Below are 22390 nucleotides of genomic sequence, written 5' to 3'. Positions count from 1 at the left end.
AATTCTGCCCTTCAGCATGTGCATTGCCAAGTGATCCCAGTGTCTTCCAGAGTTTTAATCTCAGGCATAAAAACACAGCCCAGCTTATGTTTTAGGAAAGACCTCCAAAATGAGGTTTTGTCAAAGTATTTTTTTTAAAAAATCTATAGGTATCAGCATTCCTATTAAAGCATGAGGTTTCAGATGAGTGTTATGTATGTGCATATCTGTATGTGCATGTGGTTGCTATCAAATTACCGTATTTATGAATAAAACCCGATTATATACTGTCTTCACTAAACCTTTTTTTCTGAAAGCTGCATAAACTTCAAAATATATATGCCTGCTCTTGAGTTTTATGAGTGAAATACTGTAAACAGTTATTACAAGTTTTCCCCCGTGTAAGTAACTTCATAGCGACTACAGCTAAAATGGCGCCAATTTAAAGAGACATCGATTCATTTATGATGTATGAAAAAAAAAATATTATTTAGACCCAAAGTTAGCAAACCGCCCTGAATGCGGGAGGTCTTCTCCCCAGAGGATACCGTGAGAGAGAGGGGACCCACTGCGCCCCAGCCTCACGCCCTGGGTCAGAAGAGGGGGCCCGCAGGGCAAGCGGCCCCTCAGCGGGCGATCCCGGCCCTCGCTACCAGGACGGTTCCGACTGCCGCGCCCCCTGGCGCAACGGCCGCGTCATGGCCTGCCGCCGCCAACGGAACTACCACTCCCAGCAGGCACCGCGGCCTCCCCACTGCGCAAGCGCCCCTGGAGGGCTGCCGCTCATTCCTCCCCCCTCCCCCCGGCTCTTCCCCATTCCCGTGGCCCATACTCTCAGCCAACTGGCTGGAGTCTCCGGAAGAAGGCTTGCGCCGCAGCCTGCTGGGAAATGTAGTTTTATCGCGCTGGAGAGCAGGAGAAGGCGGCCGGTGTGGGCAGGGGTCGCACACTACAAGTCCCGGCGTGCCGCGCGGCTCAGCCTGGAAGGCTCCGTCAGCAGTCGGCGTTGGCCGGTGGTGCCGGAGTCGGCAGGGAGCCATGGCGGGGCAGATGGCTGTGCTGGGTGAGTGCGCGGCGCTGCGGCTGCCGAGGGTCCTCGCCCGGGGGCCAAGCTCTTCCCGCGGGGTCTGAGAGGACTCTGGGTCCCATTGTGCGGCTTGCGGGGATGGGGGGCCCGTGCCGCTGCCGTGGGCGTGCAACGCTGGCCGGGGCTGTGGGGGCTGCCAGAGCCCGCGCGGTCCTGGTGGTAAGCTTTGCCCTCCTGAGGTCTCTTTTTAGCACAGCCCTCATTTTTTTGTTATGTGCTTGGCGCGTGTGCAATTTACGTTCGTAATCTTTTCCTCTGAGCCTTGGTTTAGCTTGCATTTGGGGTTTCTTGCTTTATACTTATTAGTTTAGTATAAAAGGGAGAGAAAAGACACTCTGTGTGCTTAAATTGTTTGACATCTTGATTTCCATGTGTAGGAAAGATTCAGGGGTGTAGGAAGATGCTCTTTGGGAGCTATGGCTGAAACGGGCAAAGTTATGATTTGGTATCTCTTGAGACTTTGGGTGAATTTGAAGGAGGAATTTGAATCAGGAGTTTCTCATTTCACATTGGTTATTTGTAACTTTATTAACCAGCTGTTCCTTAGGGATTATGCATAGGTAATGCCCAGAAAATTAGTAATTAACCTATACTTGTGAAGCACTTTGCAATAGAAAAAGAATTAGTACAGAGTGGTGATGTTTTAGGGTTTGCTGTTCCTCTTTTTTGAACCTATTTAATATTTACTGTCTAAGAGTTTTATCTCTGTTGTCTCTGCTAACCAGTTTGGTAACTGCTTAGCAGTGGTTTGTAATAGGGTAGTTAGGAGACCCTGGGCTTGAAAACTAAATAGGTATTTGAACAGGCTTAACAGAGTGAAATAATACTGCGTGAGATATGAAGTATAATGTGATATTGGTTGCCTTAGTTTCTAACTTTGCAGCAGTAGATACTCTAACTTACTCTCTTTTTAAATCTGTGTTTCAGGTTCGGCTGTTCTGGCTCTCTTGTTAGCTGGCTATCTAGCACAGCAGTATTTACCAATGCCTACACCTAAAGTAATTGGGATTGATCTTGGCACAACTTACTGCTCTGTTGGTGTCTTCCTTCCTGGAACAGGGCAGGTGAAGGTTATTGTGGATGAAAACGGGCACAACAGCATACCAAGTATAGTGTCTTTCACAGACAAAGATGTGTATGTAGGATATGATGGCTTAGAACTGGCTGATTCAAATCCTCAGAACACTGTATATGATGCAAAAAGATTCATTGGGAAAATCTTCACTCCAGAAGAACTGAAAAGTGAAAGTAGCAGGTATCCATTTAAGGTAAATTGCTATCTTATTCAAGCAATTATGTATAGGAAGCTTGAAGCATATGGTGGGTGACCAACTCTTCTGACCCTTTGAGTCATTCAGCAAAATCTGATATGCCTGAAAACTGTAATGTGCATTATCCAGGGAGGAGAGGAGGAATCAGAGTTGTAGAAGTAATATGCGTGTTAGTTGACTGATTTTTCTAGAGAGCCTTTCCACTACTGTGAAATTCCTTTTCTGGGTTGCCTTCCAGATACTTCTGTTGAAGTGTAAACTTCAGCTTGAAAGCCTAGCTCTGCTTCACTAAAACTTCACCTTTGCCCTGAGATTAAAACAAAAAGTAAAGTTTATGAGTAGTTTCCTCTGTCCTAGTGCTTCCCCCCCAAGCCCAGCACTTTTTCTAGTGCTAAGTTGACCAGTAGCAGATGTCAAAAGCTGCTTTTTAAAGAGAGTATTGCATGTATTTATCATGACGCAATATTTGCTGAAAAGACACAAATTTTCAGGTATTGAAAACAGTCTTTTGAATTGCTTGCTTCTTAAGAAGAACTGGTTTTGTACCAGACTGTTTGCTTCCTTTCAGAAATAAGAACCTGTGGGATGCTTTATATGTTAGGTGAACCTAATGATGAAAAGCATTACTTTCATCTTTGATTGTGATGTTGTGTCATGTAATGTTAAAGTTAATTGCACAATTGCCAGATTTTAACTATATTAATGTATCTGGGCACAGTGGGCTACAGTGCTTCAGATATATTCCAGCCACTCAAGTGGCTTATTTTTATGCTGTTCACAATCAAGGAATAAAAGTGATTCAGGCAAAGTGATTTTTGAATAGTAAAAGTACAATTGCATTTTTCCAGAATAAGCAGACTATATACAAATACAGCTTTTGAGGGCAAGGGGCAGCAGCAAGTGGGTAGTTTTTTTTAATAACAAATGGATTTCACATTTCTGGGTTGTGTTGCTTTTTCTTTCCAGATTTTTAATAACAATGGATTAGCTGAATTTTCTGTGACAACCAATGAAACCTTTCATATCACTCCAGAATATGTTGGCTCTCAGCTGCTCCTGAAATTGAAGAGAATGGCCGAAGACTATCTTGGCATGCCCGTTTCAAAGGCAGTCATCTCTGTGCCAGCTGAGTTCGATGAAAAGCAACGGAATTCTACCATTAAGGCAGCTAACCTTGCAGGTGATGTTTCTCTGTTCCAGTGTTTTCTTATGAAGCCCAAAGTTAGGTTTATTTCACTATAGCAAAGTCTTTGGGGCTGATACAGAATTAAACAGTGACTTAGCAATAGAAAACTATAGAATTGATTTTTATAAACCATTAGCAATTGTGAAGAGCAGCAAAGAACTCTTGGGTTGCAAGAGATGCTGCTGATTAGTGCAAACATACATAGCTAGAAAAAATAAGTTTTGCTTAGGGAAAGCAGTCTTCTGATAATCTCCAAGTATGGAGAATTTGTATGAGGCACCCTTTGACAATAATCTAAATGCAAATAGTACCACGATGAAATCAATTTCCTCAGTACGCTTCCTCCGGAGAAAAGATGTTTGGGTAATTCATGGTTTGTGCTTTCATCCCGGTGCTGAACTAGGATTTCTTAAGCTTAAATAAGAAAAAAAATTTCCAAGTAATAATACTTCATGAAAGTATCTCACTGAGATCTGATGTTTTACTTGAGGTAAGTTTGATCTAAAAAATCAATAGTAAATGTCTGAAGTGTATGTGACTATGGCTTGATTTCTCTGCTCTTGTAGGGCTAGAAATTTTGCGAGTAATCAATGAACCCACTGCTGCAGCTATGGCTTATGGACTCCACAAAGCTGATGTGTTTAATGTCTTGGTGGTGGATTTGGGTGGAGGAACATTAGATGTTTCTCTGTTGAACAAGCAGGGAGGGATGTTCCTCACACGAGCCATGGCAGGTAAGAACAGGATTTTACTTTCTCAATGGGAGAATGGAAAGATGCACCTAAAGTCACCATTAGGGAAGCTTTTCTTTAAACATACCGCTCTTGTAACAGTGTTCTTTGAAAGTGCTCTCTGCTGCCTTTGTGCAAAGTTAGGTTTGCAACTGTCTGCAGTAGTTAAGAGACTTTCAGGTTTTAGTTGACGTCAAAGTAACAGGATGTGGTTTAATTTTGTCCATAGCTGTTGACATTTGTGGCTAGTGTAAGTGGTGGCAAGTGTTAAATTGTTTTGACTAGACTTAAAGCGATGGGGAGGGAGTATGACAAAGCTTTCTATCACTTTGTGTATCTGAGCTGAGAGTATCTGCCAAATCGTCGAGGAGTGCTTTAGTCATCCTTGCCTTGTGTTTGGCTCTTACACAGATGGGCAGGGACCTTGCATTCTGTTAACCCAGAAACAAGCTTTGTAATATGTATATGCCGAAGTGATTCATCACTTGGCAAAAAGTTCTGCAACAACCTCTAGTAGAACTGTAGTGAACACGCAACTGCTTTGCAGATGACCTGGATTCAGAGAGGTGTGAGATGTGGTGCTTCCTTCAGCTTTGCCTCGAATGAGTTTTGTGAGCTGCTGCTTTGTCTAGTGCGAATGGAACAACAAGAAGCATTTAATGACTTCATTCTGATTTATTTGGATGGATGTCTGTGAAACTGATGTTTTTTTCAATCAAAACAAAAAGGAGGAAAAATGATAGCATTGTTCAACATGCCTAAAAATTTACAGGCCATTTCTAGGTTTATTGAATGGAAAATAAGAGTAATTATTTATAAGTTATTGGAAAGATCATTCAGGAGTAGCCTTCATGAAGAAATAGGGGATGTATCGATACTTCTCAGTCTCTAATGGCTATTAGAAAGTCTAGCTGTAAACAGAGCTTGTAGCTTACTGTCTGCATTACATCACTTCCTTCTGCCTTTCTCAGGTATATCTATATACTTCAGTAGCATGCAACTTTCATGTGTATGCATGAAGCCCTTCAGTAACTTGAAAATGTTAAAGCAGTAGTCTTTATGAAGCTGTACTGCAGTAGTACTGAGAGAAAAGCCCATTCTGGGCAAAGAGAAATCTGTTTTAAGTCTGGGAATTTAGTTGGAAAAAAGATGTACGAGGGAGTATTACACTTCAGCAATAGAGTTCTTGCTGTAATTTTATCTTACTAAAGTTTATTCTGTGTAGAGAATAGTTTCACTGATTTAACAGCAATGGCTTTTTTCCATTACACTGTAACAGAGCTATTCTGGGGGCAGGGGGCATTACTGGAGTAATTTCTTCAATTACTTGCTAAGTAAAAATCTTGAAGTGGCTATATATTTGTGTTCTTCCGTGGGTAATAATTATGTCCATTTTCATGGCTCTGTGAGCTCTTATTGTTCTAGTATCATTGTTCTAGTATCATTGTTCTAGTATCATTGTTCTAGTATCATTGTTCTAGTATCATTGTTCTAGTATCATTGTTCTAGTATCATTGTTCTAGTATCATTGTTCTAGTATCATTGTTCTAGTATCATTGTTCTAGTATCATTGTTCTAGTATCATTGTTCTAGTATCATTGTTCTAGTATCATTGTTCTAGTATCATTGTTCTAGTATCATTGTTCTAGTATCATTGTTCTAGTATCATTGTTCTAGTATCATTGTTCTAGTATCATTGTTCTAGTATCATTGTTCTAGTATCATTGTTCTAGTATCATTGTTCTGGCTCTTAAGAATCACCTTTGAATAGGAAAAGATGAGTTTTACTTTCTGATTTTTTTTTTGATGTCTGATTAACTCTATTCTGATGTTTTAGGTAACAACAAACTTGGAGGACAGGATTTTAATCAGAGATTGTTGCAGCATTTGTATGCTCAGCTTCATCAAAGGTATGGTTCTCTACCATCAAGAAAAGAAGAAATACATCAACTCAGACAGATTGTGGAAGCAGTTAAATTAAATTTGACTGTGCATGAGGCCTCTACAGTAAGAGTGTCATTGACTATTGCAGAAAAGATTACAAAAGATCTTCCAGAAAGTGAGCGGAACACAAATACCGTGCGTGAAGACCAGCCTTCACAAATAATGAAAGATGAGAAAAATCTTATAGGAGGCAATTCACAAGTGCAGAATAACTTTGTCAAAGTTGTGTTTGAAACAGAAATCTCTAGGAAGCTATTTGAGGTGTTGAATGAGGACCTTTTTCAGAAGATTCTTTTGCCCATTGAGCAGGTGTTGAAGGAAGGCCATCTACACAAAGCAGAAGTGGATGAAATTGTGTTAGTTGGAGGCTCCACACGGATTCCTCAAATACGCAAAGTTATTCGAGATTTTTTTGGAAAGGAACCTAACACCTCTGTAGATCCTGATTTAGCAGTTGTAATGGGTGTAGCTATCCAAGCAGGAATTGTTGGTGGGTCCTGGCCTCTCCAAGTTAGTGCTATAGAAATTCCTAATAGGCATTTACGGAAAACTAACTTTAACTGAAAATAAACTCTTTCTCATTGTATTCCATCTCTCCAAATAGCATACTATGACGGTGCATACCTACCTAACTGGCAGTAAAGCCTAATTTTAGCCATAATTATATCCATTTTTATATCTATTCCAATTAGGTGTAACTGGACACCTAATTGTGTTACAGCTGGATGTTACTTTGAAGGTATGAGTGATTTTTTTGAAGTTCTAAAGTGTCCCCTGTTGACTTGTAGATGTGAATATTGATGAAAATGCTAATGTTGACATACTTGCATTCTCTTGCTAAATTTTATTAGCAAATCCTGAAGAGATGTGTGTTTAAAAATACAAAAGGAGTGTGACCAAAGGTTGCAGATAATGTGTTATTGTGCCATAGGTATTCCCATGTTTAATATATTTACTTTGAGAGAATGTGAATCAGTGTTAGCGCACATAGCTCTAGCAGTGTTTAGCTTAAAGTTATTTATTAAATTGAGTCATTTGAGCATTTAAGCACCTTTTTAAAAGGCATATTGCAGCTTGAATGAGACTTACACATTCACTTGATTCTTCTGCTGTTCATAACAGCATATTATTGAGACTATATGGCAAATTCTTGTCTCCTGGTTCGGTCAAACCATATTAAGAAATTTAGCTTTTGTTAATGCACAGTGCTACTTAGTGTGTCTCCAAGAGCTAAATTTCTGGTCTGTGTTTAATTGTTACTTGTAGGTGCTGCTGTCATACCACTAATGCACTTACCAGAGAATAAGTGCATACCAACAACTATTTATAACCCCCTTCGTATGAAAACTGTATAAACTTTGTATTTTTTATAAAGTTACACCTGTATATCTTCCTTTGAATTTGACCAACATGAATTAAATTTTTGTGCAGTTACAAGTGTTACCTCTTTCCCTGTCCCCAGCCCTTTTTTTTTTCAGGGAGAAAGTATGGGACAAAAGGAACCTCCTAGATGAAGTCTAGTTCCTGAAGTCTTAGTAAATGAAAATTCACCTACTACTTTTTGTACTTTTTAGCTAGTATGGGAGGGAAATGGGGCATGTAAGCAGAATTTGAGGTAGCATTTCTTGGGACTTTATTTCAGGCAAGTATATTGGTGCCCAGCTCTCTAGCAAATGTATGAGGAGAAGAAACGGATACTCATTTTGGTGACTGAGTTCTTTTACTCTCCAAAGAGTTAAAATAATGTTTAAAAGCTGGCTGTGTTCTTTTTTGTGTAGAACTGTTTTACCACAATGAGAACACTTCATTCAGCTAAGACTCAGTTAGACATCCATTAACAAACCTCAGTCTTAATCAGGTAAGCTGTAGTGACAAGTGGTACTAAGCTTTTTCCTGTATGCCTCATTTTTTTTTTTTTTTTCATATTAAGCTTACTCAGATAACCTTTGGGGTTTAGATTTATGGTCTCAGCTGTGAGTATAGTAAAGTAGCCTTGTTATTCCCCTGGTGGTAGACTTGGTTTATGGCACCACCACATTAGTTGTGCTGATTCAGCTGTTTATATAACTGTAGTATAAATCATATCTTTGAGGTAATCCAACTAAAAAAAAAGAAAACTCTGAAATCATAGTTTCATGTAACCATTCCATCAGTGTTGCTTAACTTCACAGAAGATTCCCAAAATATTGCTAGCATCTGTTTAATTTCTCTGAGTAGAAAACCTAAAAAAAGCCTCCTATATAAAATTCACTTTGCTTTGTACCTCTTTGAAAGTGACCCTGAAAGTCTGTGTGGAGCTTTCAGTAATGTGATAATGTATTCAAAAGAAAATATTGCACAGTTAGAAAAAGTGAGCGGTAAGGGACTAAGGTGAATAAAACTCCTAACTTGAAAGAAGTGTAGCTTCAGTGAAATTATGGATGAATGCCAATATACAGTACAGTTTTCATGCTATCTTTGCCTTGCAGATATTGTAGGTATTTAAGTCTTGAGTCATTGTGGCCTGTTCTTCTGCCCTGCTCTAAATTCTCCTCAAAGTATACTGGAATTACAGTAGGTCTTAAGTCTTCATTTTTAATGCACTTTCTGAAATGAGCAGTTCTGCATAAAAATAGAACCACATTGTAGTTAAGCTATCAAAAGGGTGGGTTTTTTTTTTTTGTTTGTTTGTTTTTTTGTTTTTTTGTTTTTTTTTTTTTTTTACAAGCTTGAGGACAAGTTAGGCAGGTGTCTGAGAGCAACTTTTAAATGTGAAACTCTCAGTGCAAGTAAATGAAGTATTTCCAATGTGTATTACTTCATTCTAGCAGAGTTTTGTTAAGTTTCTTGCAGTGTTAATCTGGGGTTTGTAAAGAAAGGGTGAGTTGTTATTTACTTGAACTTCACAATAAGGGTATTTATTCAGATTTCTCTATGGATTTTTTTTTAATACAGAAGCTACTGTACATTGGATATCTTGCAATGCATCCTTATTTATTAGATAACTTTTCTGAATTCTGCAGTCGGGTTATTTATTTTGTATCTTTGGTTTTGGTACTGTATTTTGGCACAAAGCATTGAATTTTTAAAATAAGTAGAATACTGTACTAAATATGTATTTCCAGGTATACATGTGTACTGCTTACCACCAGAAGTATCTGTTTAAACAAATTGTTATTTGAAGGCTGAAATCCTTTACAAACTGTCCTTCAAATCTGAATAATGTTGTCTATGGTGTAATGCAAATACTTATATAGCTAATGCTTGTTTTATGGGTTGAAATTCTGACAATATAAGATGCCTCACCAATTGTATGTTTCTGAGTTGTTTTCAAATGCAGAAGATAAAATGCATTTTATAAATAACCTTTTAGAATGTTTTTAATAAAAGCGATTTCTCTGTCCCTTGGACATGTCTTGTTTCAGTTTCTCAGGGAAAGATTTTAACGACAATGGTTCCCTATTCCTTCCTTGAATTCCTTGGGGTTGAAAGGATAAGGTTGCAGTGCCCCAGCTTGCCAAGGTGCTGTAGCTTGGTGTAAGACATCTCTAGGAATCGGCTCAGAGGAGTGCTAGGAACTAGTGTGGCGAGGAGAGGACTGTGGCCTCTCAAGGTGCACTTTGGGATGTGAGAATGGAAATAGGGAAAAAGGAGTGCACATTGGTGCAGGGAAAAGCAAGTAGTGACTGAGGAAACACTGATGGGGGAGGGAATCCCTCATCAGAGGGGCAGAAAGATTGCAGGAGCAGCAATGATTTCCCTGCTCCTTGACATGTGGGAGAGGGAGCTGTTCCCAGCCCTCCTACTGCTGTGCCCTTTGTGCCCTGCCTCCTGATAGGTATAGACCTTCCCCTGGTTTTGGTCAATGGCTGCAGGGTGGACATAGGCAGAACAAGAGGAGGCAAAAGCAAATCACGATGGCTCCAAACATGTGCAAAGTGAGGGTTGAGGGCAGGCTCATGCAGAACAGGAACAAATGTGCAGTCTGAAAAGCTGCAGGCAGGAAAGCTGGCACTGATGGTTCCTTCCAGGTGTGCGTGGGTGCCTACATGTGTGTCACGTTAGGGTTCGGACAGAGAAAAGTTCTAGAGAACCTGAAAGATGGTGGACCTCCATAAATGTACATTTTTCAGCCTGCAGCTTAAATCCAATCTAGAATTTCCATGAACAACTTCTGCCTGGAACCACAGTGAAAGAAAATGCTACAGCACTCTGCAGCACAGTGCTTTTCAAGCAGTGGTCCTGGCCATCTGAGAGTACTATGCATCACAGAGACAAGAAATACCTCTGTTGATGCTGATTTATTGTGCCTGAATATGGGATTTGCTAAACTTCAAACTCGGTGGCTCCTTTCACCCTAAGTGTTTTCAAAGGTAAATATAAGGGTTCCCTAAAAGCATGAATAAGGAGAGGAACTTAGACCTGGCTTGCCCAAGAAAAAGAATAAGCAATTGGCTGCTGGTGCCAGCTTTTAACTTACACTTTTGGACCTTGCAAAATACAGTGGCTACTGAGGCTCGGCAGTCCCTCCTTTTCATTACCTTAACCTGAAGGTACACCCTAACCACCATGCTCAGAGGGGAGGCATCCAGCCCTGGCCTGGAAGGTGCTGGTGCTAGCCAGTCATGTGGTCCTTTGGTCAGACTCCATAGCTGTTGCAGCTTTGTGGTTGTGTCTTTCTGACTGTAATCTGAAATAACTTCAGAGCACCAAAGTCAGAGAGAGAGGTCAGCACTTGCATGGCTAAAGGAAGGGCTATGGAGTAGGGGCTTCCCAAGGCTCAGCTTTTCCTTCAGGAGCTTGTGAATTCCTGCCTTCTGCCAGCCATAGGTGATTGCTGGCTGCTAGGGGAAGCTTGAGCTGAGCTTAGGGTTAGCAGTCTGGCTTTTATATTGTGGAAGCAAGTGACATGCAAATGGTCTCTAAAGTTGCTGGGTTAGAGGTGGGGTTGTGGGTTGGAAAAGGAAGGAGCAGAGTACTGGAAGTCTGATGAGGTCACCAAGCAGAGAAGGGGTAAGTTTGGATGGTCAAGTGAAAGGATGGACAGGCTTGAAGGCAGTTTGGTAGGTTCCTGTGAGGGAAAGGAAGAGCTGCCCTCAGCTGTTTTCAGTTGCTGCTGTGATGCTGCCAAGAAATTCTGGAGGAAGGGGCGGAGCAGGGTTGGCCGACCAGGAGACGAGCCTGCCTGCTCTGCGGGGTTTTGAGTGCTGTGGGGAAGGAAGTCAAAACACGGCACAAGAAGGTGCTGTTCTGCATTGCTCCTTGCAAAAAAGAATCAAGGGAGCCTTCACAAGCTAGTGCTCACCTGAGGCTCAGGCCTCATAGCCTGCACTGTTCCATGCTTCTTTTGAGCTAACCGAAGCAGCCTAGCTGGGAAGGGGAGGACTAGGCAGGAGTCCCTCAACGGGATGAGCTGATGGGCCCTTTGGGAGCAGTCCTGAGCAGGGCTTTCTGCACTTGCCCTCCCTTGCACCTTATGTCTCAGTCAGCAGTGGCCCCCTCATAGCAGAGCCTCTCCCAGTTGGTTGGTGCCTATGGACAACCCCATAGGAAGAGGCTGGCACCTATCGCCATGCCTTACGTCTCTCACATCGTGGTGGAGCCTCAAACAGCCTGGAAGCACAGAAGAGTCACTGTATGGAGGAATAAGAGCAAGAGAGGTGAGGTAAGTGTTGGGCTGGCCTGCAGGGCTACAACAAAGTTTCCGCTTCACTGCAAATGAAGTTAACTGGTTACGTATTGATGCTGCTGCATTCAGTAGGTTGTGTAAGGAACTGCAAAGCATGAACAAAGGAGTGAAGCAGCCAAATGGGCCCATTTTATTTCTTACGGTAAGCCTATCTCCCTACATGCACATCATCTTATATCAGGCTTGAGAGAACTGAAGGTGCAGATCCTGGGTATTAGTCTTACTACTAAATTGCTTGCCTGCCCTAAGCCTGCTACATGGCTTACTATGTGGGCTTGGGAAGCTACTGCTGCATGAAAACGTAGCAGGATCTTATCACGCTGAATCTGCCTCTGCCACACTCCCCCTTTCTTTTTTCAAAGTACACCTTCACATGAAGACTTCAGCTTGCCAAAAGAGAAGGAATAGCTAGTTAGTTTTTGATACTAACCCTTCATTTTTTTTTTTTTGTCATACTTTGTACTGTCCAGACTCTGCAGCTTTCCGCAGCTCTGTGCTCTGAAAGTAATCCAGTACCATAAGGCTATGTTAGCTCATTAGTATGCAAAGCAAATCCTCCTCTGAGAGAGGGTGGGGGAGGGGGGGGGGGACAAAAAACAAGCTAACAAGCCAAAATTACCATGTGCTGATGCCAGATCTCAAGTTACTTCCTCTGGGATTTGCAAAGGCGGTTGCTGTCTGAGGTACTGACATCTTTACTCCCCCTAGCCTTAAGTCTAACCCCTATTAATCAGTTTAGGAATGGTACCTGCTTCAGCCTTTTGCAGATTCACCTGAGAGGCTTCCAGGAATGGTAGGTTTGGTGGGGAGTATAAAGGTGCATAGGGATGGGGACCAGGTGAAGAGCCTGCCTGTGGCTTGTTCTGCACTGGGGGGGGGGGGGGGGGAAAGGATGTTAAATGTTGGTACGTAAAAAGTTCTGCCCTGTTAGGGAGGTGCTGCTGGAGGAAAAATTAGGAAACTGCAGTGCTCTGCAAGAAGCTATTTTCTCTCTTGACAAACTTTGTCATATCCATCTCTCTAGGACTACCAGTAGACCATAGTTTTGTGGCCTGTGTTGTTCCTGTTCTTCATTGGTTCTGAAATCAGCTTATCTTGTTCTTCTAACAGATTTGTGCAGGTGACAGTAAGTGCAGTTGGGTTTTGTAGTCAGTTAAACTAGATACTCTGTCTTTAATGTAGGATGGCAGAGTTTCTTTTTAACCTTCAGGAATGGCTAGAGAATTAAGTAAACAAGTTCTTCTTATTTCTGTAATTAAGCTAATTGTTACCTTCACAATATTAGAATCACACTGGGGAATCTCTTCAGAAAGTCTCTATCATTTCTTTCCACCTTTCTAAAACTATAAACATAGATTGCTTGTCTATCAGGCAAGAAAATAAGATCCTACTCAGGTGTCAGTGTTGCAGTATCGAACAGCGTTGTAGTCTGATGCTCAATTCACATAGCAGATTTATTCGAAAGACATTTATGGGAATCTTCTCTTATTTTTTAAGATAATATGGCATTAAGTTGGTATTGAATTTGAAGAGATTTAGTTGCTGTAACAAAAATGCAAATTAATATTTATGTAGCCTACAGAAGTATATATGTATGTTTAACTGACACTTTCAGTAAATGTGCATAACTTTTGTCCTGTTACTCTAATTAGTGTTAAGATCTGCACTAAAATCTACTAACAAGAATCTACTAGCAGCTGGCTTTTTCTGGGATTTTTCACCAGGTGACTTTGCAATGCTCAATGGGATACATGAAGTGTTTTTCAGTTACTTTTGAAATCCCCAGGTTAAAAGGAAAATTAGTTTTAAGTAGCAAGTGTATTGCCTCAATAATCACCAAAATATACTTGCAATTATGCATGTCCTGAAAATCAGCACCAAGTAGTATCAGTATTTGTGAAAACTTGTGATAAAAATTGTCAAGAAAGTAAGTATTTTTGTTTTTTAATAAGATCATGATAAGAATGTATTTACTAAATCAATCAGCATAATGTCCAAACAATTATGCACTTTTGAATTAAAAACAAGGATAGAGTCTAGTGACTTGTGTGAACAGCAAGATTTATTTTTAGTCTCTTCGCTAGTGCAACGTTTAAAACATGCCATGATAATCATTGTTTCATTACATTAATTTTACTGCCCGGATGATCAAAGTAAGTGGTTTGTATAAAAACATAAAAAAAGAAAAGTTATTTTTAAGAAAACTGATCAATACATACAATTTTTAGCTATAGTAAATAGCAATGGGAGGAGCTTTCAGAGAAGCTAGTCTGTTTCATAACATCAGGAATACCACATATGCCTAGAGCATTTACTGGAGCGTTTATTAATAATTCATTCATTAGGTTCCTTTATCTTGTTATCCCAGCCTCTGCAACCATTTCAGAAAAAGCACCTTTCTGTTGTAACAAATTATGCGGTGTGTCAAATTCTAGAATTCTTCCTGTGTCCAGAACAAGCACTCTACAATGCAAAAGTAGAAAAATTATGAGAGAGGAGAAGTGGGCTGTTCAACCATATTTTCCAGTCCTACTACAGGTACTTGTTAACTGGAACTCTTATTTATTTAGAAAAACTCTGCATCGGGTAATTCATCTGTTCCTAAAGCTAGGAATTTCTACATTTAAAAAACCTTTTTAAAATGGATTTTTTGCTCAGTTGGTGAAAATTCTGTAGTGTAGTCTATTTATTCTAGTGAGTTATATGATTTTAGTGTACCTTAGGGGACAAAGGTTACATCCCTTCTGTAATTAGAAGAGAGAAACAAAACACAGATTAGCAGTATTTAATATCACTGCACAGGTCTTTCATGATACCTTGGAATGTATGGGTACAAAGACAGTATAGTAAAAAAGTGGTAGGGCTGTCAAATTTAGTAGGTCTGAAAACTGATGTGTTTAAAGGAAGCCATGTATTTTTAAAATAGTCTATCAAAACTTACCTCTCTGAATCCAGGATAGTATGTAACCTGTGCGCTATAGTTAGTATTGTGCAGTTGTAAAACTCTCTTCTGATCGTGGACTGCACCAAGTTATCTGTTTCTGTATCAACAGAAGCTGTCGCCTCATCTAAGACCAGGATTTTTGTCTTTCGTAGCAAAACACGGGCAAGACAGACCAGCTGCCTCTGCCCAACACTGTTAAAATACATTTGAGAAGGTCAGTTCAGGCACTCGGAGGAAGGGGAGAACTATTTTTTACCTCACTACTAAATCCCAGGCATTTGAGTTGATATAAAGCTGAAACTAGGATGGAGTGTACATTAATCACACTTTATACATGTAGAAGGATGGGTGAAATATGTTCACTTCATCTTGGAGGTCTTGATTTTTATTTTTTTCTTCTTGCTCAGCATACTGGTAACAGTTAAGTGTGATTTTTAAAAAACTTACACTTGCAAACCTTACACTTGTAAATCTGGTTTCGCCCTCAACTTCTATATTCACATTACAATGGAGACTCTGAATAAGCTAGACTGATAGCTTAGCCACCTTTTAAATAAGGAATGTTCAAGGTAAGAGTTTTGATACTCTTACAAATGTTTACTTTGGTGCACACCTCCTAGAAACTGCTTCCTGAAAATGATCTGTCCTAAAAATTCAAGTTAATATTCAATATAGTCTGTTATACTTAAACTCTTATAATTACTATTACAACATGCTTACACTGTTAAATTCTGGTCTGCCCCTTTGCAGCTGCAAGTTTCTATATGTGTGTTTCCTACAGTTTAGAGTCCTTCTATGTCTAGCGTCTCCTTTCTTGCATACCCATGAGGTCAGGTTCTTCTAGAAGGAAAAACTGAGTTGCTTTCCTTAAGCAAATAAGGCAAAGGAACTCCTAGTCATTTATAAGGCAACACTTTTCTATCCAAATATTATCAGTTTGTGTATGAATGCTCCTCACACACTCACCCACCACTTAGGCACTTGAGCCCAGAAGGGTCCACTTCCCTAGCCTCCAACATAGCTCTGGCCATAGGACATTGCACAGTTGTCATCAGCTAGCCATGTCAAAGGAACTCTTACTACCAGAATATTTCTACTTGGAATGAAAGGAGGAGTGTTATTTTTACACTGGTATTTCTGAAGCAAGTTATCCTGAAGTAAGACATAATTTTACACTGTCAGGAAATAGTGCAAGAGCACTTGCTTGTTGGTATACCTGAGGTTTTCACCACCTTCTGAAATCTCATGAAGGAGCTTCTTTGGGAGTGACTGAACAAAATCTTTTAAGTCACACAGTTCCAGTGCTTCCCACAGTTCGAGATCGGAATGTTTTCCAAGTGGATCCAAATTTGACTGCAGTGTCCCAGAAAACAAGATGGGGTCCTAAACAGAAGCAAAATTTGAGTACACAATTCCAACACAAATCTTAAGAAATCCATACAGTAACGTGGGGAACTGTAACAAATCACTTTGGAAATAAAACTTTGCAAGAGAAATTGTAGTATTTTGAACCTGGTGGATGAAAAGATGAAATCACATGGGGTCTCAACGTGCTCCATTCTTTATCGGTGTGAAAAGTGAACAGCAAAACATTTCTCATACATATTTTGTACTAGCAGTTCAAGGGCTGACTGGAGATCTGCCCAGCATCTGGTAACTGAGACAACATAGAAAAATAGTATTGGCATGTTTATGAAGCTGGATACTGGGTACTACGTTCATGAGCTCTATTAAGAGGCTCATGAACTATTAGAAAGCTATAATTTTAAGTCAAATTTTCTTAATTTTGTACAGGAAAGGTAACATTCAACAATGAGAACAAGATCAATTATTATCTAAATGTTTATTCAGTGAGCATCAGTTGCTTCTGTTTACCTAATAAAGCAAGGAATGTCTAGAAAAGTACATTTTGACTAGTAAATGCCTGGTTGGGACATAAATGAGGATATGGGTCACCTCCAGTACTTTCTAACTAGTAAAAGCTTGCGTGTACAATCTTAATCATGTTTGAATACCTTTGTGTGTACACACAAAACATTTTTTTTTCTTAAGAAGATGAATTTAAAATGTCACTGCTCAGCAACATATGAACACCTGCACATATTATAAACAAAATTGCTATTTTTAGAGAACAAACATCTTAACAAAGGTTAGTAATAGCGGGTTACAACCCAATGTGTAGACTGTAAAAGACTAGTAATGTCTGCTAGCAAGTTACATGCAAGAGGAATAGTGATAATTTTAAGACAGGTGACTAAAAAGGACTAAGTTACAATGGTGTGAGATCTTGTGCACAGTCTTAATTTAACCTTCATGTTACTTGCATTAATATATGCTTTACTATGATTGTTCAAATTTGTATGAGATATATTTGATTACATTTGTTACAGGATCTGAATAAGTATGTGCACACTGAAAGCTCTGGCATCTACCCTTGCCCTTTTTTCTGTCCCAGGCTTTCCTCTTCATCCAATTCCACTCTCCTTTCCTACCTAGTTTCACTCTCTGGACTCCATCTACTTGCTGTAAGTTCTAGTCTCTATTTTTTCCACCCTTCTGGTTCTGGTTTCCTTATCTGTTCCCAGCTTGTTGGTTGACTCAACTTTTCCATACCTGCTCTCAGTTTAGTTGCCTTGATCTGGATCCAATATATATCATTCTAAGTAACACCTGCCACTGCAGTTGAGAAAAACTGTGTAGCTTACAACTGCTGCATATGTTGTGCAAATTTTTAGATCATTAACTGATTAAAGAAAAATGTTACTGTTTAGCATGTACGAATTGCTGTATTTTGCAGTCTTCCAGTATAACTAAATTAATACTCTTATTTCTGACTCAAAAGTTATAGCACAGCAAATGTAAATTTATCTTTCCCTTCAGCATATAAATTTCTCAAAGGAAGAGCATCCAAAAATGCGGAGGGATAAAGTATTTTTTTTCCTAATCAAATCATTCTTTGAAACACCCAAACTGTTTTGGTTTAAATATTCTGCCCCTAACCTCCTCTCCCTGCACAGTCTATGGCAGAGACACAGGAAATATATTAGCAGGGTTACAAGTTTAGAAAAGTTAAAAGAAAATAGAACTTCCTATGGAAAGAGTCTCATAAACCTAATGTAAGTTACATCAACATCACCCATACAGATACAGTTGTAGCAGTGGTACTTGGAGAACATGTGAAAAGTCTCCCTAGGTGACCACTGTATTTGTGTTGTAGGCTTTACTTTCTGTTAGGATATTTCAAAAGTAAGTCAGATTAGGATTGTTATTATGCTGCTAATGATATATGAACTGATCTTAAGTTTTCTGCTCTGTTCTGAAGTAAAGCAGGGACTACTCCACATGACAGATCATAATGGATTAACTTAAATACATATACATGACTCATGTAATCTATTCATCACTTCACTCCCTAAATTCTTCAGGAGCTCATACAGTTATTTTTAATTATCTTTGCCTCAGGTAAGACTTGAAAACATCATAGGTAGCTATATACCTACGAATTCTGGAAAACACATGAGTTATTATAGCTAAGACTCTTAAACTAAACCTGGCTGAGTATGACCTAATGTCACACTTGTAGTCTCACCTGTTTCAAGGCTTCTTCCATGTTAATGCCAACACACAGATATGACTTTTTCAGGATAGCAGGATGCCACTAGTACCTAAGATTTAGTCTGATCAAAAAGCTAAGAGTCTAAAATATTTAGTTCTAAAACCAAGAATCTGTTTTTGAAGACCAGTAAAATACTATTTGAGTTTTATGCCTCTGCCTCTTGGCAACTTTGGATTTACAATTTCTCACAAAACATTAAATCTCTTATGTCAGTCGACAGTGTAATAGCTATCTCTAAAAACAGATCTCACCTGTGGAATAATGTTAAGATTTCCACGTAGGTCATGGAGTCCAATAGTGGATATATCAATTCCATCAACAATTATTTTGCCTCCAGATCCTTCTAGAACTCTAAACAAGCAATTTGTGAGTGTTGATTTACCAGCTCCTGTTCTTCCAACAATTCCAATCTGGAATATAAAAATTTCTGATTGACTGTAATGTCCTATACTGTGTGTTGTACACAAAAAAATGATTTCTAAGTTCAGTTTCAACTTTTTTTTTTTTTTTTTTTTTTTTTTTATTTAACTGTCATGCAATACTGTAGGTGGCTAAAACTACATTAAAAAACTTGTTATGTAACTGTTTAAAACTCATTTTTGGATTACTTGATTTACAATTACAATTTTCCCTCAGAAGCTGTACAGGCTACACAGAGAGAAGCTATACAGCCTCTGGTTCAGAGAGGCCTTTCCTTTTTCCCTTTCTTTGTCTAGCACTCTTGAGCCCAAACCAATGACTCCCAAAAGGATCTCATACTGAATTCCTTGATCTCAAACCCAAAGCTGATTAATATTAATCTAGTAGCATATTTCTCTAAATAAATATTCAACATAATAGACAACAAGTTGATTTGGTCCTCCTTAAAACTACTAAGCTCAGTTGAAAAATCTAATTAGGAATGTAACTATCCACTCCTCCGAGAAGAAAGCACTCCTCAAAAATATCACCTTAGTACCATATGGTCTAAAGGTTGCCTTTTCATGCAGGCACTGAAGCAGTGTGGAACTGAGACCAGTCCACATTTCCCCTTATCTAACACTATTAAGCTGCCACTATCTAAAACTGCAGAACTGCCATTCTCATGAATAGCTTCACCTCTGCAGCCACTAAGGCTCAGAAAAAGATCCATAACTTAGCTTCAGCCTCATCTTAAAACATGCAATAGCTTCGCATAAACAAACACAGCAGACTTTTTCCATTTTGTTCTTGCAAATGACCTGGCTGCATCAGCTCACTGCAAGGCATTCGATATATCACAGGACTGGATCAGCCTAAAGTAGTAACTGCAATTTAAAGGCAGTCATTATAAATCTGTCTAACCATGGAGTCAGTTTAAATTGGTGGAGCTTTACTGAAAGACCAAAAGGTATAAGCTGGCTCTGAACTAGCAAAAAGAATTCTAACTATTAGTGCAGAGAAGGTCAGAAATACTACTACATTCAGAGTAATACAGGCAAAATGACAAGAGTCTGACAAGGTCAAGAAGACAAGTTTGTATGATATGGGTACTTCTGATACTAAGGGACAGCATTCTGACTCAAATGGTCCCTTCTATTCTTACGATTCTACATCAATGGATCCATGTCACTCCACCGCAGTTAGTTAGCCATGTGGTCTCTTGTAATGTCAAATGTAGGCTCTGCTTTTTCCAGCCACTATGTGATCAATTCTAAAATAGCAAATTAGAGCGCTTATGAAGCTCTATTTATACTCAGAAAGAATTTTTTGAACTTTGACTGCCTTGATCATTTCGTAGTGAAAATTCTAAACAGCATTTTTGTTAACACCTTTCCTCTATGCATTTTTTTCCAACTAATTGAAAGTTAAGGAAACATTTATCTCAGATTGAAAGAGATTCTTCCCCAGCCAATATGTGGGGGAAATAAAACATTATGCCAGTTTCTTACAACGAGTAGAAGAAAATACTTTTCCCATTTGCCTTTCTTTAATGTCTCCTCCACTTAACATTTTCCCTGTTCAACATAATCTCGATGTGCATAGTATTAGGGTCTTCTCATACGGCATCTCTTTGAAGTAGAAAGTTGAGGAACAGAAGTTTCTATGTCTGATTTATTTCTTCTTATTATATACAATACCTTCTCTTCACTCTGTGTCTGGAAGGAGATATCGTTCAGGGCTAAACCAAGATCTTTTCTGTACTGAGCCTTGTAGTTAATAAACTCTATTATGCCTCTATCAGGCCATCCCACAGGTGGCCTTTTTGATGTAATCCAGGGTTCCTGGAATTAAAAACATTGATGTTTCAGTGTATGGTAGTATAAATGTTGCAAATCAACTAAAACCACTAGGAAAATGATATGCAACTCTAAAAATCCAAGTAGGCTTAAAATAGTTTCAATGCAATATAAGGGAGGAGGAAGTAAATTATTTTAATGGACACTGGCTGGCAACAACATTCAAAAACATCATATGCATTCATTTTAAAAGTCAACTGACTTTAACTGGATAGTTGCTAATAGTATGGTATCTGTTCTGTCAATTCACAGGCCTGGAACCAAATGCCATCAGATGCCTAACCTCCCACAAATTTAAAATGCGCAATTTACAAGAAACCTTTCCCCCCCACATAAAAAAGTAGCAGAGAACAGAAAGATGTGCACAAAGGTAAAAAAACAGGAAAAAATGGGGAAGGGTAAAAGAGAATGAAGAGATAGAAGAGGGGTATGTCTGAGACAGACCAAAGCTCTTTGTACTCGATACAGGCACTACTCTCAGAAAAGCAAAACCATCAAGGCAAATTGCTATAGAAGAAATGTCTCTCCAGCCATGAAGTTAGTAATAGTGAGGGGCCTGGCAGACTTTTCTTCCCTGTCTTTCTGCCTTAAAATGTTCCTGTTGATTGCACATATCCAAGAGAGTTGGATATGTCTGAGCTGTGGCTAGCTTAGTCTCTATAAAACTATAAAAACTATAAAAAGTTACTGTTAAGAAGAACACCAAAAAATGCATGTCAAAACAGAAACAAAACTCCAGATACAACAAATATATTGAAAAAGCTACGTATTCTTCTCATGTAAAAGCTTAGAGAAAGTATGCAATTGCAAATTATAACCTGCTATTACCACTTGCCAATATTAAATTCAAAATATGTTAGTCATTTTCTATGCATGCAAATTAAATATTATATTTACCTTTTCAAAAAGAATGCTCACCTCTTTATCCATTTTTGCATATTCACAAACTCTTTCAATTGAAACTGCATTGGTCTCAATTTCACATGCTTTACGCACCCAAAAATTTAGACTATGAATTATCTAGGGAAAAAAAATGCATTGTAAAATGTAAAAAATTGGCTCTACTAGAATATAGAATAGTGAATTTCAAAACTTGAATTTAATCATTTCCTAGGGCTGGATCATTAATCATGGAAGCCAAAAAGCATACAGAAAATTACAGCTTGCCAAATGAACTATCATTTAGAAATCACTGATCTCAGTGTTGCTCTGAGCACTTCAAAGATCTCATCTTCTGTCAAGACCACTCAATGGCTACTGTACTTTTCACCAATTTAACACCTCCAGAGATCTGAAAATACTTTAGGATCAACATAAAGTGCCTTATAATTGTACAGTATGTCGAAAGAAAGGTCATGTGTGGCCCATGTTGTAGATACATCACTGTGCCCTTCCACAGATAAAGTAAGCTAGCAACATAGAAGAAGAAATCTAAAATATAGATATTAATCTGGTCTATCATGTCTGCCAATATTGTTGTTTTCAAATTTTGAAAATATTTCTGCAGACAGAAGTGGTATCACTTCAGTATAATGCAGTAGTAACAGTTCTGTGGTTAAATATTCGCTCTTCAAAAGGAAAAAAGTGAGCCAGAAGAATTCTTAGTCAACTGTTTTGAGATGCTACTGGTAACCAAAGAAAAAATTGTGTCAATTTGACATAAAACACAGGAAGGTGAAAAATTCTGCAGTACCTCTGATTGTCAT

At 39.0% G+C, this 22390-nt stretch overlaps 2 protein-coding genes across 3 annotated transcripts in view; one reads left to right on the top strand and one right to left on the bottom strand.

Annotated features, from left to right (window-relative positions):
- Positions 1–980: 980 nt before the first annotated feature.
- Positions 981–9544, top strand: HSPA13 (heat shock protein family A (Hsp70) member 13). Its single transcript, XM_062573001.1, has 5 exons — positions 981–1042; positions 1994–2334; positions 3304–3517; positions 4090–4257; positions 6092–9544. The coding sequence occupies exons 1-5, from the start codon at positions 1018–1020 to the stop codon at positions 6760–6762; spliced, it is 1419 nt and encodes a 472-aa protein (XP_062428985.1). The 5' UTR covers positions 981–1017; the 3' UTR covers positions 6763–9544.
- Positions 9545–13910: 4366 nt separating this feature from the next.
- LOC134152385 (multidrug resistance-associated protein 1-like) overlaps positions 13911–22390 on the bottom strand; it is a 36736-nt gene continuing 28256 nt past the window's right edge. For both annotated transcript variants that reach the window (XM_062597697.1, XM_062597706.1), the window contains 6 exons: positions 21603–21704; positions 20526–20669; positions 18678–18836; positions 16027–16193; positions 14808–15002; positions 13911–14329 (listed from right to left, as the gene is read on the bottom strand). In XM_062597697.1, the coding sequence (XP_062453681.1) occupies positions 14218–14329; positions 14808–15002; positions 16027–16193; positions 18678–18836; positions 20526–20669; positions 21603–21704 (879 nt within the window). In that variant the 3' untranslated portion in view covers positions 13911–14217. The remainder of the gene's footprint in view (positions 14330–14807; positions 15003–16026; positions 16194–18677; positions 18837–20525; positions 20670–21602; positions 21705–22390) is intronic.

Source organism: Rhea pennata, chromosome 1 (genome assembly GCF_028389875.1).
Source record: "Rhea pennata isolate bPtePen1 chromosome 1, bPtePen1.pri, whole genome shotgun sequence".
NCBI lineage: Eukaryota > Metazoa > Chordata > Aves > Rheiformes > Rheidae > Rhea > Rhea pennata.
The sequence above is the reverse complement of the archived record's forward strand: the minus strand, read 5'-3'. Positions and strand labels throughout refer to the sequence as shown.

Excerpts from the sequence above, each read along its gene's own strand:
- HSPA13 (XM_062573001.1), top strand. The coding sequence starts at position 1,018 with ATGGCGGGGCAGATGGCTGTGCTGG. Across the intron at positions 3,518-4,089 it reads TAAGGCAGCTAACCTTGCAG|GGCTAGAAATTTTGCGAGTA; the intron begins GTGATGTTTCTC and ends CTGCTCTTGTAG. Across the intron at positions 4,258-6,091 it reads CCTCACACGAGCCATGGCAG|GTAACAACAAACTTGGAGGA; the intron begins GTAAGAACAGGA and ends CTGATGTTTTAG.